Source organism: Nyctibius grandis, chromosome 8, assembly GCF_013368605.1.
Source record: "Nyctibius grandis isolate bNycGra1 chromosome 8, bNycGra1.pri, whole genome shotgun sequence".
NCBI lineage: Eukaryota > Metazoa > Chordata > Aves > Nyctibiiformes > Nyctibiidae > Nyctibius > Nyctibius grandis.
In genome coordinates this window covers 38394894-38412083 of record NC_090665.1, presented here as the reverse complement: position 1 = coordinate 38412083, position 17190 = coordinate 38394894, and the positions used below count along the sequence as shown (strand labels likewise).

At 58.0% G+C, this 17190-nt stretch overlaps 2 protein-coding genes across 6 annotated transcripts in view; both read right to left on the bottom strand.

The window, feature by feature from the left end:
• DMAP1 (DNA methyltransferase 1 associated protein 1) overlaps nt 1–7034 on the bottom strand; it is a 30623-nt gene extending 23589 nt beyond the window's left edge. The window contains exons 1-4 of one of the 2 annotated variants that reach the window (XM_068406079.1): nt 6960–7034; nt 5953–6109; nt 2486–2577; nt 1671–1866 (exon numbers count right to left, since the gene is read on the bottom strand). In XM_068406079.1, the coding sequence (XP_068262180.1) occupies nt 1671–1866; nt 2486–2577; nt 5953–6054 (390 nt within the window). In that variant the 5' untranslated portion in view covers nt 6055–6109; nt 6960–7034. Of the gene's footprint in view, nt 1–1670; nt 1867–2485; nt 2578–5952; nt 6110–6450; nt 6507–6959 lie in introns of those variants that run through there. The other variant, XM_068406078.1, reaches the window with a different exon arrangement.
• A 3854-nt stretch (nt 7035–10888) lies between these two features.
• KLF17 (KLF transcription factor 17) lies at nt 10889–16457 on the bottom strand. Of its 4 annotated transcripts, none has more exons than XM_068407064.1 (4): nt 16244–16457; nt 14992–15979; nt 13986–14157; nt 10889–11271 (listed from the first exon to the last, which is right to left on the bottom strand). In XM_068407064.1, the coding sequence occupies exons 1-4, from the start codon at nt 16334–16336 to the stop codon at nt 11202–11204; spliced, it is 1323 nt and encodes a 440-aa protein (XP_068263165.1). In that variant the 5' UTR covers nt 16337–16457; the 3' UTR covers nt 10889–11201. The 4 variants fall into 4 exon arrangements, with proteins under 4 accessions (XP_068263165.1, XP_068263168.1, XP_068263166.1 ...); XM_068407067.1 differs by lacking the exon at nt 10889–11271 and adding an exon at nt 11278–12672; XM_068407065.1 differs by lacking the exon at nt 10889–11271 and adding an exon at nt 12774–12960.
• Between the last annotated feature and the right edge of the window lie 733 nt (nt 16458–17190).

Below are 17190 nucleotides of genomic sequence, written 5' to 3'. Positions count from 1 at the left end.
GCTGCTTTTATATTCCTATTTCACACCCTGGATCAAGGCTCAGTGTACACTGTGAAACCTAAGTTTACATTCTGGATCTCACAATGAACAGGGATTTGGTTTGGAGGCTAGAAGCACGGAGAAAAGGCAAAGCAACTGAGCAGTGATGCAGGAGCCAGGTTAAAGAGCTCGAGCAACCAATAGGATAGACCACAGAGGAAAATGGGCTCATGCAAAGGGGAGTGAGGGATTCAGGCAGAGGTATCAAGTACGTGAGAAGGAACCTACAGAAGAGTCTGGAAAAGCAAATAAAATTCCTCTGATATAGCAAATATCTGCAAAACTCGCTCATCAGTGCCTTCTACCCTCTCAACCACAGATCCACAAGGGTCACAACTTGCTCCTAATATTATGTAATTGTGCATGGGCAGATGACAGAGGTCTGCACCACTAATCTAAAGGTTGCAGCCTTGCTGAAGGCTCTTCTATCTGTCAGTTCACGGTATGTGATAAAGTTAAGGAAACGAGAATCGTATAATTACAACACCCATGTGTGGCCTCCTCTGATAAACTCAGTTGAACTCAAACAAAAAACTGTTATGGCAGTAGAGTCTTAGAGACAATTACACTCCCAAAGTTTCACTCAGACAGCTAGGTAGGTGCCTTGCCTAAGTGAGTCACGCTTCAGACTTCCACCCTAGACATCAGAGAAGAGATACCACAGGAGGCTCATACCAATGTCCCAGCAAGAGGAAAAGCATCAGTCAGAGCTTGAGCCTTCTAACATACAAGGTCAACCAACCACTTAACTCTGCAGGAAGCCAGGCTTTGTCAGAGCTGCTGCTCTGTGGGTTACAAACTTGAAGTGTTGTATACAGCTATATGCAAGCAGAGCTTTTGTGGAATCATGTTAGCACACACTTTTTTTTTCCCTTCAGATTTGCATCATGAAGGGCATTAAATTACATTATGTAGGCACTCTAACTCTGCTCCTTCCTAACTTTGGAGGTCCTGACTTTGAAGTATAAATCTTGATGTAGTTTTCTTTGTGCATACACATGAAAGACCCAACCACTCAAAGCAGATACATCTGGGACAAAAGACAGCAGGAGATTACAACAACATATCGTGACAATTTAATACAAGACGCAAAGAACAGGGTACTGCACCACACTGATACCACAGGAGCAATTTCAGAGGGAAGGCAACGTAATTCAGCATCTATGCTGGAATCTGGCCAAGGGGCTGCAAGCCAGCTTTTTGGCCACAAAGCTCAAGCGATTTTTTTCATACTGGGCAAAATAACAAGACTTATGACTTCAATGTCTCGCTCAGAATAGAGTATCTTTTACTACCCAGAGCCTGTAATCAGGGGGAGGCTGTTGGTTAGGAGCTGAATTAGATGGCAGAGTGCCTCCTTACCAAATCAATAACTGCACACCTGAAACACAGAGGGCTCTAGCAAGCCCTGACCACATACTGAGCCCACTTAGCTTGAATGATTTGGAGACATCATAGTCTGTGGTCACATGGCTGCATTTTAAATTGCAGCATGGCCTGCAATTGCCAAATCTAACTCAGCCTTCACTTGTTGAAAGAACCAACTTCCTATCCGGACATTCAAGAAGCTGACCAAAGGGTATTTTCCAGCTGCTATTTATATACTTTTGTTCAAAAGTGCTCCCACTTACTTTATTGAACCTGGCAAAAGGGTAGTCCTTCCCTTCCTCTGCTGCTCTCCTCCAGTGGTAGAACATGGCTCCATCTTTTCTCGCTGGGTTGGTGAAAGGCATCCACTTCCAAGGCCGGACTTTCTTGGACCCCAGTTTTGCTTTGACTGTTCGATAACCCTGAGTTGTATCACTTGGCAGCAGCGGAGGTGCATCCCTGTGGTGGAGAAAAGCACTGGCTGATGAGAAGCAAGAAGCAGCCCAGGACAAATCCAAAGAGATTTCAGATTCAGAGTGGGATCTGCCACCACAATGTTTAGGGTGGGAAAACCTGAGTTTAAACTTTATTCCAGGTTTTGCACTTCCCAGACTACAATGCTTCCTGCATCAGAGGACAGACACACAGCACGGATGGGTTTGAACAGAACCATCTGGAAAGCAGAGTATGCAAGGGACCTCTGGGGCAAGGGCACAATCCATAACAAGCTAAATACAGGCTAGAGCAGAACTCTTTTTGCAGAAATAAAAGCAGGCACTATTCCCAGTTGCAAATAAAAAAGAATTAGACACAGAAGGGTAAGAACACTGCCTTGTCTGCCCTAGACTATTGTGCCTGTACCTAATTCATCTCCTACACAGAGCACACCCCTCAAATTTAGAAGAGAGAAAACAAACACCATCCATGACTGTCTAAGAGAGAAGGGCACAAGCATGGGCCAAGCACAAAGGGTCATCAGTCTGGGAAGCGAGACTGCCCGTGGTTTCAAGAGGATGCTGCCCTGCCACCAAAAGCCCAGGCTACCCCATAACTCGCACAGATGACCACAAGCTCTTACTTTTTGTCAGAGTAGAGGAGTGCATAAACTTCTCGGTGCATTCCTTCCGGCCTCTTAAACGTCAATGTCTCCGAAGATTTCTTGGATTTTTTCTGAAACAAAAGAAGGAGCAATCCCTGAGGGAACATTAAACTACATAACCTGGCGCCCTGTGACTGTTTTCACTTTTATCTGTTTTTAGACACCTTGAATTTCTCCAGGAAAGTGCCTGTTCCTGGTGGAAGACCCTGACAGACAAAACGTGCCCACTTTCAGTGATAGCACTCACCAGTACTTAGACACTCGTTGATGTCGGTAACACACACTTAAATTCCAAGTTGAACATCTGGCTGTAGTTTTCAGGGACTGGTGCATTAAGCCTTTTTTTACTAGGTAAGCACTGTCCTCTCGCGGAGGTATTAATCATAGAATCATAGCATGGTTTGGGTTGGAAAAGACCTTAAAGATCGTCTACTTCCAACCCCCTGCCATGGGCAGGGACACCTTCCACTAGACCAGGTTGCTCAAGGCCCCATCCAACCTGGCCTTGAACATTTCCAGAGAGGGGACATCCACAGCTTCTCTGGGCAACCTGTTCCAGTGTCTCACCACCCTCACAGTATAGAATTTCTTCCTAATATCTAATCTAAATCTACCCTCTTTCAGTTTAAAACCGTTACCCCTCATCCTATCACTACATGCCCTTGTAAAAAGTCCCTCTCCCGCTTTCCTGTAGCTCCTTCAGGTACTGGAAGGCTGCTAGAAGGTCTCCCTGGAGCCTTCTCTTCTCCAGGCTGAACAACGCCAACTCTCTCAGCCTGTCTTCACAGGAGAGCTGCTCCAGCCCTCTGATCATCTTCATGGCCCTCCTCTGGACTCGCTCCAACAGGTCCATGTCCTTATGTTGGGGGCCCCAGAGCTGGATGCAGTACTACAGGTGGGGTCTCATGAGAGCAGAGCAGAGGGGCAGAATCACCTCTCTCGACTCGCTGGCCATGCTGCTTTTGATGCAGCCCAGGACACATTTGGCTTTCTGGGCTGTGAACACACATAAATGCATTTAATTAAGTGATTCCCTAGCTTTTAGAGAAGATAATAAGAAACATCTTCCCACCCTCTCTTACGTTTTTGTTGCTTTGTTCTGCAGCAACTTCAGTTTTTACCAGTTGTGATCAAACCCTTGCAGTAGCCCCATGTCAAAACTACCAGTATCACCTACAAAAGTAAACCCTCATTTCCACTTCCACTCTCCCATTTATACAGCAAATTTTTCACATAGTTTCTTCAGACTAGGAATTCAATGTAGACAATTCAATCTGGTCCCTAAACCCTTGTCATGGTTTATAGGACGCAGTCCACCTCATGTCACATACACAAGTTTATAAAGTAATCGGCTTTGGATTCAGGCAGATACAGTAACAGCCGCCTTAACAAGGTACACTTTATTTAAGTGGGCCAAGTTTACGGAGTAGTCCAGAGCATTTGGTCTACCTGTACTGTCTTTATAACTACTAGCCATGTCACTACTTTTAAGTACTTGTTTACCATATCACTACCAACTTTTAAATCAGAATATTACACATTAGTAAAACTAACACTGTATCATAAATTGTATTAAATCCATACAGTCAGCCTTATCGAGCAAATTCAAAATCCCATTAAAAAATAATACTCTATCACCTTGGACTACAACCACTTTCCATAAAACTTCATGACAGACATTCATTATATTAGCACCTTTTCACTCCCAATCAAACACCTTTCTCCTAGCGTGTCCATCACTTTGCCCAGGAGCAATGTAAGGCCAACCGAGGCAGCTACCCACAGGTCACCACACACCCGGTTTGAACACAGGCTTCTGGAATTCCCCCAAAGTTCCCAGATTTATTAAAAGTTAATACCAGCAGGTCGGAGATCAGCTCAGCCAGCTCTTTTAGGAGTTGAGAACAAATTACTCAGTCCTGCTGATTTAAATGTTTTTATGCCTAGTAATTTTTATTTTAACATTCTCTGTCACTAATGGACTGGAAAGTACTTCACGGTTCTCTTGTGATTTAAAGACATCAATCTGTTTCTTTTCTAATTGAGAACAGATCTACTTCCTGAGCAAGTGCTGCACCGTTATGAGCAATTTTGCGCTCTCCATGCGATAAGGGCTTATACCTTTCGTTTGATTTAGTTTCTGCACTTTGTAGAAATTCAGAATGTTTCACTCATGGACGCAAGTGGCCTCCTGCACTCCTCCTGAAACCTCTCATTGCACCTCCCCTTCCTCTCTCTGTTACAGTAAATTTAAGGAGAAATCCATCTTATTCTCTGCTCCAAGAGAGAGACAGACAGCCACCAGTACTCCTTCAGCTCTCTGCTAGCTAACAGACAAACGCATCCAAATCACAGACCTCGCAACTCCAAACACTCAGCGGCACAACACTGCAGGCTGAATCCAGCCAACGAGCTGCTCACCAGACACGCTATTCACCAACACAGCTGATAACTGGCGATTTTAACATTCCAGCCTTTAAATTACTGAAACTCATCAGTTTTCCATTACACCAATTATACTATGTGTCCTATGCCCAGCAAGGCAGTCATGAAAGCATTGCGCTTCTCTTCAGAGAAAAACATTTCAGTGGTGGCAAACACAGTCAGGAAGTACTTTCAGGGACGGGGTGGCTGCGTATGTTTGGTTCCGTTTTGGTGGTGGGTTTTTTTTCCAAGCAAATACACAGGCTTTACTTCAAATCAGACCATCTCTGTACCAGAGAGCTCCTGGGGATTTAATCCCCCCCGGCTCATTTCCAAGCACTTCCACACTTTGTAACTACTCATGAATTGACCTTCCCAACACCTTGCAAAGCATGGGACAGCCAAGACCTTACCCCAATTTCAAATACAGAAGACAACAACATACCGTAGCATATTACCACACAGAATGCAGCACATGACAGCATACATCCTTAACAGAGCTTACTAACTCGTCCACGTTCCCACAGGCAACACATCCCAATTCTCCCAAACCCCAGACACACACCTTCCCCGCACAGGGACTGCTCCCGTGGTTTGAAGGCATTTACTGTTCAATCAAGTCAGACTACTTTTTTCTTCTAAAACAGGACTGGGTTATACTATTTCCATCTGCTTGGGGGCTAAACGGTAAACACACTTTATGCTTGCTCCACAAAATGGGAATTTTAGAGACAGCTGAAAATGTCCTGGGGACAGGCCCAGCTCACCAGGACACCACTTACACAGCTCTAGCTTAAACACCGCCCCTAATGCCACAGCACACTTAACTAAGAACACCAGGAACCCAGGAGTGGGGCCCTCCAGGCATTTCCAGATACTCCTAGGAAGCTCGAAAAGAAATGGACTATGGTAGGAACATGTTTTATTCCATCTTTTTTTCCAGTGTTCACCCCAGACACCACATGCAAGCTCAGTCAGTGCCTACAAAACAAGCAGCGGCCCCTTAGGGCATCGCAGTTCACCTTATCCGAGTTGATGATATCCTTTTTGTTGATGGTGCCCGTGTTCTCCGACTCCACGCCGCCCAGCTCCAGGATGTCCCGCACGTCCGCGCCCGTCGCCATCTCTCCGCCTGCCCGCTGGCCGCCTCTGCCGCCGTCCTGTCCGTCCCCTCCAGCTCTGGGGCGAGGGGGGAAACCAGGGCGCCGGAGTTAACGTGCGCCTCCCGCGGGGACTATCCCAGACACACACAAGCACGCCCGTGTGCATATATACACACACGTGCACCTACACACACACACGGATGTACACACACACCCCTCCCTCAGCCGCCTCCCCATCCCCCCCCAGGCCCAACAACGGGGCCTTGTACCCGGCCGGTCCTGGCGGCCACGCACGCCGAGCCCGCGGCCCCGAGCCCCGCGGCGGGGTCCCGGGAAGCCCGCGGGAGGACGGGCGGGGCGAGGCGCCGCCGTGGGGCCGCAGCAGCCCCGAGCCCGGCCGGTCCCGCGCTCACCCACCCGCGCCGGCTCCGCGGCCACCGGGACGGTGCGACCACCACAGCGGCCCGGGCAGCGCCACTTCCGCTCCCGCCGAGAGGCGCCCGGAAGTGACCGGAGCCCTTTGGGGAGCGCACCGCGGGGGCGTGGAGGGGCTGAGGGCTGTGGGTTCGCGCCCCGCTCCCGGCAGGTCGCGTTAGCCCCTGGCCCGGTGCCGCCTCCCCCGTGGCCCAGCGGCAGCACCCGCACCCGCCCGGGGCCCACCTACGAGCTTCCGCGCTCCGGGCGGAGAGCCCGCTGCAGGCGGGACGCGCTCCCGCGCCAGGAGGTGGCAGCACAGCCGTGCTCGGCCCGGGCCCGGCGGGTGTCTCGGAGCCCGGCCCGGGGCCACCCCTCACCTCAGCCCGGCCCGCGGCCGGAGGTCGCCCCGTGTGCAGGAGCAGGGGGCTGCAGGGCGTGCGGGGCCTGCCAGGGTGCTCCCACCCTCGCCCCCCAGTTGCCCGAGGTGACAAGCCAGGGGTGCTCCTCACCCGGGGTCTTGGTGATGGGCTGCTGGGCTCTGCGTCAGCCGGGGACACCGGGGCTGCGGGGCAGGGCAGGGGCAGGCTGCCCCCACCCCACCACCTGCCCGGCACGATGGCAGAGGGCAGCCAGGCACAGTGCCCTGCTCTTCCAGGGGTCTTGGGGCCGACCCCAGTTCCCCACAGAGCTTGTAAGGAGTTTTCCCATCTCCTCGCAGGGTCCTGAGGCACTCGCTCGTGGCTGTCATGCCCTCCCGCACTCCCCGCCAGCCCGTGTCGGCCTTGCCAGCAGTGAGCCAGCCGTGCCAGGTGGCCGCCTGCCAGGCGGGCGCTGCACCACGAGGCGCGTTCGGGCTGCACGTCCTGGCTTCGTTTTACAAAGCGTACGCTCCTCGCCTTCACGCTTGGCAGGAAAGCCCTCCCGAAGTGGTCCGGAGCTGCCGTGCTTACCTGAGGCTGCGGTCAGCCAGGAGTGAAAGTTTTGTTAATAGGACTGTCCTGTTTCCGCTTCCTTGTAGGAGGAAAGAGAGGGGGGAAGGGGGAGGAAACAGTAGTGTGGGGCCAGGAGGGACTTCAAGAAATCACCTTCCCACTGCATCAAGGCAGGAGCAAGGCTGCCTGGCAGAGGATTGTCTGAAGCAGAAGGTTTTGGTATGGGGCACAGAGATCCACAGGGATCTGCCAGCCACCTCAGATAGCCCAGGAGAGAGAGTGTCCCTGAGGGGATCTCTTCTGTGCAGCCCCGAGGTGAGCTGAACCCCGCTGTGTCAGGGTGACTCCAGCACACAGCCCCTCAACCAGGCTGTGCTGGAGTTGCAGCCATTCCCATCCCACTGGTGATCCCTTCCCACGGGGACTGGCAAGTCAACTCTGCACTGGGGCCTAGCCAGTGCCAGTGTGCCCCAAGGAGAGCTGGCAACACCTCTGCACTGTCATCTGTTGTCCCCAGGAATCATTTAACCCCTTTTCTGCCCCCTCCCACACTGCCAGGGATGGTTTTTAGCATCTCAGCCCACCCTTCCCCAAGGACAGAGCTGATCCCAAGGTTTCTCCTGTCCTGTCCGTTTGCTCTCAGCTCTGCCACGTCCACCCAAGTCCTCCCCCCATCAGCACATGGCCGTTCCTAATCATTTCTCACACCTTTCATTGCTTTCTTGCCATGGCTGGCCTGGAGGTGGGGTCTGCGCTCCCCCAAGGTGGGTCTGCAGAAGGAGACAGGGCTTTCCCAGTGCTGCCTTCCTCTGCCTTTGCAGTCTCAGCCCTGCTCTGCCTGCCCGGCAAGCCTGGCACTGCTGCTCCAGAGAGAGCTTGGTAGGACCAGAGAAAGAGGACCTCTCTTTTTGCCCCTCACTGGCGGGTCGTTCACAGTCTGTTCATGTTGATAAACAGCACTTAGAGAAAACACAACCAGTCCTGAAATAAAATCCAGAGACAGGTGGCCATTGATTATATCCCCCACTTTTGGGCCTGACCTGCTCAAGCCCAGCTTCCAGCTCTATCCCAGCAAGACTCAGCCCAAGCTCTGCCCCAGTGCAGAGTGATAACTCACTTCTCTCCAACAAACCAAGCCCACAGCATGTTCTGAGCTCCTCTCCCCAGGGTAGCAGCTTTTTAACCTCATGAAAGGTGGAGATCGTGGGCAGCTGGGTTGCGCTGTTCACAGCTCGCCTCCCCCGCACCTCTGTGAGCGTGGGTGTCACTGTGGGGCTGTGTCCCACCAGGAGCCGTAAGGACCTGCAAGTGAAATGCATTAGCTGGGTGCTTCTGATAACCTGATCAGGAGCAGAGCAATTAGCACTGCCTTCAAGGAACCCGGAGATGTTGTTTCTGGGCAGCAGCCGCTGTATCCCAGAGCTTGCAACAGCCTTCAAAGAGCAAAGGGGCACAGCTGGAGACCTTTGTCAGCCCGCACACACCTGGTCCATCCTGGAGAGTCCTGCCAGGGACACGTGCCCGGGTCTGTCACCTCCTGGGAGCACCGGGGTCCTGCTTTGCCAGGGCACAGCGAGAGCCCAGGGGATGTAGCGGGTCGGGGAAAGCCAGCAATGGCAGGGAGCCTGGTGCTCCTGCGCCTGGGGCTTTGGCAGGGGGACAGCAAAAGCCAGGAGCACTGTCCTGTCACTGCAACCCCATCACCCACCTCCTGCCATCCTGCGGGCACAGGGTGCCAAGCCTGGGTGACCTCACTGCCACCCAACAGCTGGGGGAGGGATGTCCCCCCGCATTTAGCCCAGGCAGGCAGGCAGCGCTGGTCCCCTCCCAGCCAGCTGCCCACCCCTCCGAGTCCTGGGGGAAGGATGCTCCTCGTGCCCTTTGACCGTGCTCCAACTGCCAGGCATGGCCAAAGGTGGCCCGAGGCCAGAGGTGTGCGTGCCTCCAGCCCAGGGCTCAAGGTGTGCGTGTCTCCCGGCCTGGCACCAGCGGAGGAGGACAAGTGCAAACACCACGGCCAGTGGGGCGGGAGGAGGTTATCTGGGGCCCGGCAGTGGAAAAACTCTCGGTGTGTGACTAAGGCATGATAGCACCAGGTGTGGGTCCAGGCAGGGCGAGCGAGCCGGGGAGTTATCGCTTCCCCGTGGGTTCAGGTGCCTGAAGCCAAATGTTTCCTAAGGGTGCGGTGACAGCCACAGCCACAGCCCCGTTATCACGGCGCCTGGCCCACCCGAAGCAGCCGGGACGCAGGGGCAGGCTGCTGGACCTTCCCCCCATGGCAGGGATGGGACACTTCCCCCTGCCCTGCTCGCAGTGGGGACACCAGCCCCGGGAGTGTCCTTCAGCAGGGACACCTCAGCCCTGGGGAGCCGAGCTCCCACCTCACGTTGCATCAAGGAAAGGTCTGTGTCAGCCCCTCCACGCACCCCCAAGTCGTCCCTACCACTCCGAAGCACCCCGGCTACGTCCCACCTCCAGTACCCATGTCCCAACCCCAGCTCTGTGCTGTTCCCATGGACCACAGCAACCCCAGGGTCGAGCCCTGCGCAAGGAACCCTCCCAGACCTGCAACCCCTCCCCACCACCTCGCAACCCTGGGCCAGCCCTGTGGGACCTGTGGGCTGCATGGGGTATCCCCACGAGCTGAGTCATCCCCATAGGACAGAAACCCACCTGAGCTGCTCTTTGCCCCCCTGCTCCAGCCACGAAACCCCCGGGGCCCCGCTCTGGCTGGCAGGTGACTGCAGGGTGCCAGGCCATGCTGCGGCCATGACTCACCCCTCTGCCAGGAGCTGTTTCTTCATGCCTCACTCCTTCCCTTCCCCGCTTGCCTACCTGCTGTGCCGGTTCAGCTGCACCCCAAAGACATGGGGCTGCACCTTGAGGTTTGCAGGGGGGCTCAGGGACCTCTGCATCGCCCACCACGACAGCTCCCAGGGGACTTTTTGACAGGAGGTGACCAAGGGGGAAAGGCCAGGCTGGTGGAGGGAGATAGGACACAGAGCAGGGTCTGCATTGCCCTGCCAGCCAGCTTTCCCTCTGCACCATCCCTGCAGCAGCCCAGTGTGTGATCCAGGACCTGCCCCAGGCTGGGCCAGCTGCAGTCCCAGGGGTTGTCCGTGGGTAAATCAGCTCTTCAGGCACCAGCCTGGATTCTCTGGAGCATCCCCCTCTCCTCTCTGGCACAGGACACACTGCTAGTGCCACATCTCCTGCAAAGCAGGGTCCCACCTGGTTGACTGGTGTGTTTTGGGTCCCCACGTTCCCCTGCCAGGCTGAGGCAAAGCACTTTCCATCTGACCGTGGGCACATGGACCGCAGGCAGGGATTGTGCCCCAGCCCTGCCTTCCTCAGTGCTCCCGAGGGTGTTTTCCTGCTGCCCTCATCACTTTGCAGGGCAGGTTTTGCTGGGGACAGGATCGGGCTCTCCAACGGAGAATGCATCTTGGCCCAGGCAATTGGAGAGGGTGTTTTTTATTAACAACGAATTAACCATAATTGGCATTTCCACTACAGCCATTCCTCACCCAGGCGAGGTTCCCGGCCATGCCGGTCCCTGTGACTGCCATGCCCCATCAGGTGCCCGAAGGAGCCCTTGCCCCAGGCCCAGGGGAGCGAACCTGGAGCGGCTCTGCCCTGAGAAGGAGCCAAAGCACCTTCCCCTGCTCTCGCCTTCATGTACGGCAGCAGCAGCAGAGCCGGGCCTTGCTCCCGCCCCAGCACAGCGATGATGAAAGGCGAGGAAGAACTGGTTTGTGCTCTGATCTCAGAGCCGAACCTCAAAACAGCCGCGGACCGTCACTCCGGCTCCCAGGATGCTTAGGGAGGACAGGACAGCAGAGCCAGCCTTTCCAGTGGGACAGGATGGTTGGAGAAATTCATCGTTCCCCTGGAAATAAAAATAATAATCATAATAAAAACACAAAGCCAGAGATTACTTATACGCACACAAACACGCAGGCACGCACTCTCTCCCCATCTGGCTTTGCCAGCCTGACTCATCGCTAATTCAAACAGCCCACACCTTTCCCTCTCCCTCTCCCTCCATGTGACGTTTTGAACAAGTCTCCAAGGAAGAGGCAGCAGTTTTGCTCCAGGCACCCCACCAGCGTCGGGCCGTCGCCTTTGGGTACCGGGGGTCCCAGGAGCGAGACACCCCTGGTACCCCACCACAGGTTACTGGTGTCCCAGCACAGTCACCCCCACACAGACACCTCTCAGAAAGTGGGGCAAGCAGAGGGTGGAGGCGGCTGTGGAAAGGACAAGTGATTGAGCCTGGTGGATCTGTGACACCTGTGGATGCAGTCCCATGGTCCCATGCCCAGGCCCGCAGGCAGGACGCGACATCCCAAGCTGCTGCCACCCTGCCTGGAGTCACCCACGCTTTTGTACCTGCTCAGGGAAGACCCCAAGGCTGGGTGCTGGCCCCAGAACAATCAGCCTGACCCCAAAACACTAAGTCACCCCTCAGGGAGGCATCAGTCCCACTCTGCCCTTCCCATCCCTTTTTCCAGTTTCACTGTCCACTACTGCAAGCATGAAACTGGGAAGGAGCGGGATCAGCCCTGCCCAGCCCATGATCGCAGCACAGCTATATCCCATTTCCGCTTGTGGGGCAAGGAGCCCCAGGGCATCCCCCAGCCCTGGCCGGCCGCCTGGGGTTGCAGCAGCAAGCATAGGAGGAGGAAGCCACCACCACCCTGGGCCAGGGCACCGCACAGCCCGTACGGCATGCTCCCTGCACTGCCAGCATGGTGTCAGGTCCGGACAAGCCCCAGCCTTCAGAGGGATGCGTGCATCACGGGTAATCAGCCATGGGAGGGAGAGGGATGGAGCCAGACCTGCTTGCTGAGCTCGGGACCTGCCAGCACGCTTGTGCTGAGTCACCACCTATTAACGCAGGGAAACCTCAGCACCCGAACCCCGCCAAGCTGCTGGGCCACCCCCGGGAGGACAGCAGGGACAGCACACAGGGCTGGGCGGCTGCCACCAACCTCCTGGTTGTGACCACAAGGCTGGTGCCACGGAGCTCCCGCTGCAGGGGACAGCGGGACGGGACCGCTCGGGAAGAAGACAGGAGCAGCAAGGCTCCCAGTAGGGTTTCGGCTGCCGTTCCCCTCGGCAGTGACTCACCGCAGGATCAGTCACGCCATCCCAGTGCCGCAATTGCCCCATCTGCAGATTAGGGAAACTGAGGCACGGGGAAGTGGGGTGACTCAAGAGCTGTTGCACAGGAGATGCTGCTCAGATGCCGAGGCTTGGGCGTTCCCCATCGATCCTCCACAGCTAGCTTAAGCAGAAATGAACATCGATGTAAATATTTACTGACAAGCGAGCCCAGCCTCACCCTCTCCTCTTAGAAGAAAGCCTTAAAGTAAACTCTCCTGGCTCTTTCATGTTTACATCTTGTTTATTTATTATACAGCAGATCACAATATTTCAACAGTTTGCATATAAAGAAAAGTAACATTTCGGAGTGCGAGAGACCTAACGTGCCCAAGCAGAGAAATGTTAATTAACAATATACACAGACAGGAACAGTGCACTTCCCAAAGCCGAGACTCATCTGTGTTCCCAGCTGGAAGAAAAAAAATATATTAAAAAACAGAAACATTATATATTACTGCTTTGTTTAATTTACAACTTGCTTTGCAGAAGCTGCACATAAAAAGACTCATTTTCCTTTGAGCTTTTTTTTTTTCCCCCCTACAAAAGTTTCAAGTATAGCAGAGACCTGGGCATTCATAGCTGGACTCACTGTCCTTTACACACTAAATTTATAAAAGCAGCATGGAGAAGGCAGCTGCAGCAGTACCTGGTGTCATCCTGAGGGGAAGGACAAGACAAATGAAAGCACACGAGAGCCAGGAGAGCCATTTTAGGCTCCCGAGCAGAAAACTGTGGGAATGGCCAGGACAGGACTGCCCGGCGGGGTCCCAAGCTGGTGACAGGAGCGTCCCCGCTCCCTTTGCAAGTTGACGCTGCGCTGCCAACCGCTGCAAACCTTTACAGCCATGAGCCACAGTCAGGTCCCACCCTTGCCCCATCCAGCCTGGGCTTTTGGGTCAGGAGGCTTGTTCTGATGGCCACAACCGAGAAGACCAGCAACCCACTTCCCAGCGCTGTGACCCACACACCCAGCGGGTGCGGGTCTCCAGCCAAAACATGGCCAAAGTCAGCCACCAGAGTCTCTGGAGCCAGAGGGGTGCCAAGATCAGAGCAGGAGGAAGGTTCCTAAGCTGATTCCAAATACAAGCCAGGAGCTCTGGGGACAGATCCCTGCTGCACCAGCACCCCCCACTCACCGGGTGCCTGGCTGAGGGGGACCTTCCAGGCACAGGGAGTTGAGTGGTGGGCACCTGGGCAGGGGCTGGAGACACTTCTTGCAGCTTTGCTCCCCCTCTACACCCCAAAGCAGCCCTTCCCCACCACTCGGCTGTGCCCAGCTCTCACAGCAGGGGCAGGAGGAGAAAACTAGTTATCAACTACAAGCGGAGAGGGCTGGGCGGCCGGGCTGCTCCCCGGTGCCATCCCCAGCCCGACGCTATTTACACTGTGAGTTGGCTCCGGGGACACCTAGTCCGGCCACAGCCCACCGCTCACATGTGCCGCTTCATGTGGAGGGCGAGGTGGTCAGAGCGAGAGAAAGCCCGCTCGCAGAGGTGGCACTGGAAGGGTCGGTGCCCCGTGTGCTTGCGGTAGTGGCGAGTCAGCTCGTCGGAGCGGGCAAATTTCCAGCCACAGCCTTCCCAGGTGCAGTGGTAGGGCTTCTCGCCTGCAGAGGAGAGGGGGGTGTCAGCGGGCTTGGAGGTCCCCACCCTCCCTCTGCCTTCACCCCTGGGCTCCCCTGCCCAGCACCCTCACCTTTTCGGGGGGGACCCCTGCCCACCACCCTTAGGAGAAGGGAACTCCACCTGCGCACCTTTGCCTGACCCACCTTTCCTCTTGTCACCCATCTTCCTGCCCTTCCCCATGTGCTCTGCTGTCCCATGTGCCCTGGATGGGGCCCATCCTCTGGGCACCCCTGCCCCATTGCAGAGCCCCTCCATGTGCCCCTGCCCCACTTCAAACTGTGGGTGCTCCCCTGCCCCTCCCTGCTGTGGGGCCACACCATGTGCCCCATCCCAGCTCTGCCAGAGGGTCTCACCACACACCCCCCAGTCTGTCTCCCCTCTCCATTTGCCCCCAGGCCGTGCCTCTTGAGGCACCCCTGGGGCCTGGAGCCAGAAAGAGAAGGGGGTGGTCTTGCTGTGTGCCTTGGTCCCCGTGTGCCACTGCCCAGCCCCACCACGGGGATGCTTCTGAGCACTCCCGGAGGTATCCCCACTTGCACCCTGCCTCACGCAGAACCCCTCCATGCAGCCCTGTGCCGGCTACAGCGTGTCTGTGGGTGCCTGCACCCGGCCCCACCACGGGGACCCTCCGTGCACCCCCAAACTGACCGCCGGGGCTCTTCTCCGTCCGTCCCCAGTGCCCCCGGAGCCCCTCCACGCCCCCAGGAACCACGCCGGAGCAGGCTCGCGGGTCTCACCGTGCGCCCCGGTCCCCCCCACTCGGGACCCTTTGCGCATTCCCCCCGCGTGGCCGCGCCCCCCCGGCTCGCCCTTACCCGTGTGGGTCCGCATGTGCGCCTTGAGGTGGGAGCTCTTGGTGTAGGTCTTGCCGCATCCCGGGTATTCACAGTTGTGCGTGGCCGTCCGCTTGCGCGCCCACGAGCGGCGGCCGCGCTTGGGCTTGCAGTCCTCGGGGGGGGCCCCGGCCGGGAAGTACTCCAGCACCGGCGAGTTGGGCGGCGTGACCAGTAGCCCGGGTAGCCCCGCCGGGCCCGGCCCCGGCCCCTTCAGGGGCTCCCTGAAAACACTGAAGTGTCCATGAAACTGCGGCGGCGGTGGCGGCTGGGGGGCGAAGTGGGGCGCGTAGCGGTGCGGGGCCACGGCGTAGTGGGGCGGCAGGTCGGCCAGGAGGTGGGGGTCAGCGCCGGGCAGCGGCTCCTCCGGCGGCCCCAGGCGGCCGTGGGCGAAGCCCGGGTAAGGCAGCGGCGGCCCCGGCACCGGTCCCGGCCCGGGACCCGGCACCACGCGCGGCTTGTGCTCGCCGCCGCCCGGCCCCAGGTACTCGGCGGCGGGCAGCCCTAGCATGCAGGCACGCTCCTCCGGCTGCTCCTTCTTGATGCGGGGCCCGAAGGGCTGCGCGGGGTCCAGGGGCAACGGGCGGGCCAGGGCCGGGTGCAGGGGCGGGTGGTGATGGGGGTGGTGGTGCGGGGGGCCGCCGGGCACCCGCAGCTCCGTGTACTCCCTTCGTTGCAGGTCGCAGTGGCCGGGCAGGTCCGGAGTGAGAAGCTCGGCCACGTAGCTGTGGCCCTGGCCCTCGGGGTACGGCGCCGGGAACTTGCCCGGCGTGGGGTAGGAGCCGTCGCTGTCGTAGGTTGTGCCGCAGCTCTCGGGGGTCTCGGGCAGGGGGTAGTTGGGGCCGGAGCCGGGCGGCCCCTGCCCGCCGCTGCTGGTGTGCGCCAGGATGAAGTCCAAGTCCACGAACTTGCCCAAGTCGTCCTCCTCCCTCTTGACAGCGGCGGCGGCGCCGTCCTGCTGCAGCATCCTCTGCGGGGAAGAGGGGCGTCAGGACCGGCGGGGCGACGGCTGCGGCGGCGCCCGCCGCTCGGGCACCGCGGTCCGCGCCTCCCGCTCGGGGCGGCGGCTCCCCCCAACCCGTCCGACGGGTCGGCACCGCTCCGGCTGCGCCGCCCCCGGGGCGCCCTCCGACGGCGGGAGGGGGGCCGCCCCCGCCAACCGGGCTGAGCCCCAGCCCGGGACGCTCTGCCCCATACCCCCCTTGCCGCCCCCTCCCCGGTGCCCGGTGCTTACGTGGAGCATGTCGGCGGGCCGCTCCTCCAGCGGCAGCAAGTTAGCGAAAGTGGAGATGGAGGGCAGGGCGCTCTCATCCACGGCCGCCGCCATGGCGGGCCGGGGGAACCGCGGCCGGGACGGGCTGGGGGAGTGCGGTGCAGCGGAGCCCGGCACCGCTCCGCTCCCCGCGGCGGCGGCAGCGCTGCTTTGCGCCGCTCCGCGCCCCTAAGCTGTTAACAGCATGGCTGCGCGCCTATTGGCCCGGCCGGCATTGATATTCACCGCCGCCGCCGCCCATTGGCTCCCCTATCGCCCGAGCCACGCCCCCTCCCTGGGGGCTGCCCCGGCGGGCGGGGGTCGGCGGCCGCCCCTGCCCCGGTGCCGTTCCGCCGCCAGCCCGGCCGGGCCAGGGCAGCGTGTCGGGGGTCTGCGCGCCCTGCCCCACGCTGCGAGCGGGGGTTGCGCAGCCGGGTCCACCCGCGCCCTGTCCCACGGCGGGAGCAGGGGCAGGGGTGCCGGTGTGGATCGCAAAGCCCCGGGCCCCCTCCTGCCTCTCCCCGCGGCAGGAGTGGGGCAGCGGTGCCCTGACGCCTCACCCCACACTGCGAGCGGGGAGGGGGGCTGCAGATCGCAGAGCCGGGGGTCCCCTGGCACCCTGCCCCGAGTGGGGCAGGGGCAACGGCCGTGTCGCATGCCAGAGTGCGTGGACACGAGTGGGAGCGTGCCAGGAAGGTCTGGTGCGGGTCTGAGAGCACGCTGGCCGGTGAGCCGGGCACCGCGCTCACCACGGGGGATACCGAGTGTGTCCGTGAGCAAAGGTGCCATCACAACGGGTGCCTGTGTCAGCTGGGGAGCTGGGCCGGGGTGGCTGAGCCCCGGTGTCCCCACACCACTCGCTTCATGTGACAGTGCCCATGAGGCCGCGTCCCCCCGCACCAGTGCTGTTGGTGAGGCAATCAGCAGCC

Coding starts and splice junctions, on each gene's coding strand:
- KLF17 (XM_068407064.1), bottom strand. CDS start 16,336: ATGGCGGCGGCCGTGGATGAGAGCGCCCTGCCCTCCATCTCCACTTTC. Junction 15,980..16,243: donor GGCCCGCCGACATGCTCCAC/GTAAGCACCGGG, acceptor TCTTCCCCGCAG/AGGATGCTGCAGCAGGACGG. Junction 11,272..13,985: donor CTCCACATGAAGCGGCACAT/GTGAGCGGTGGG, acceptor TTTTATTTCCAG/GGGAACGATGAATTTCTCCA.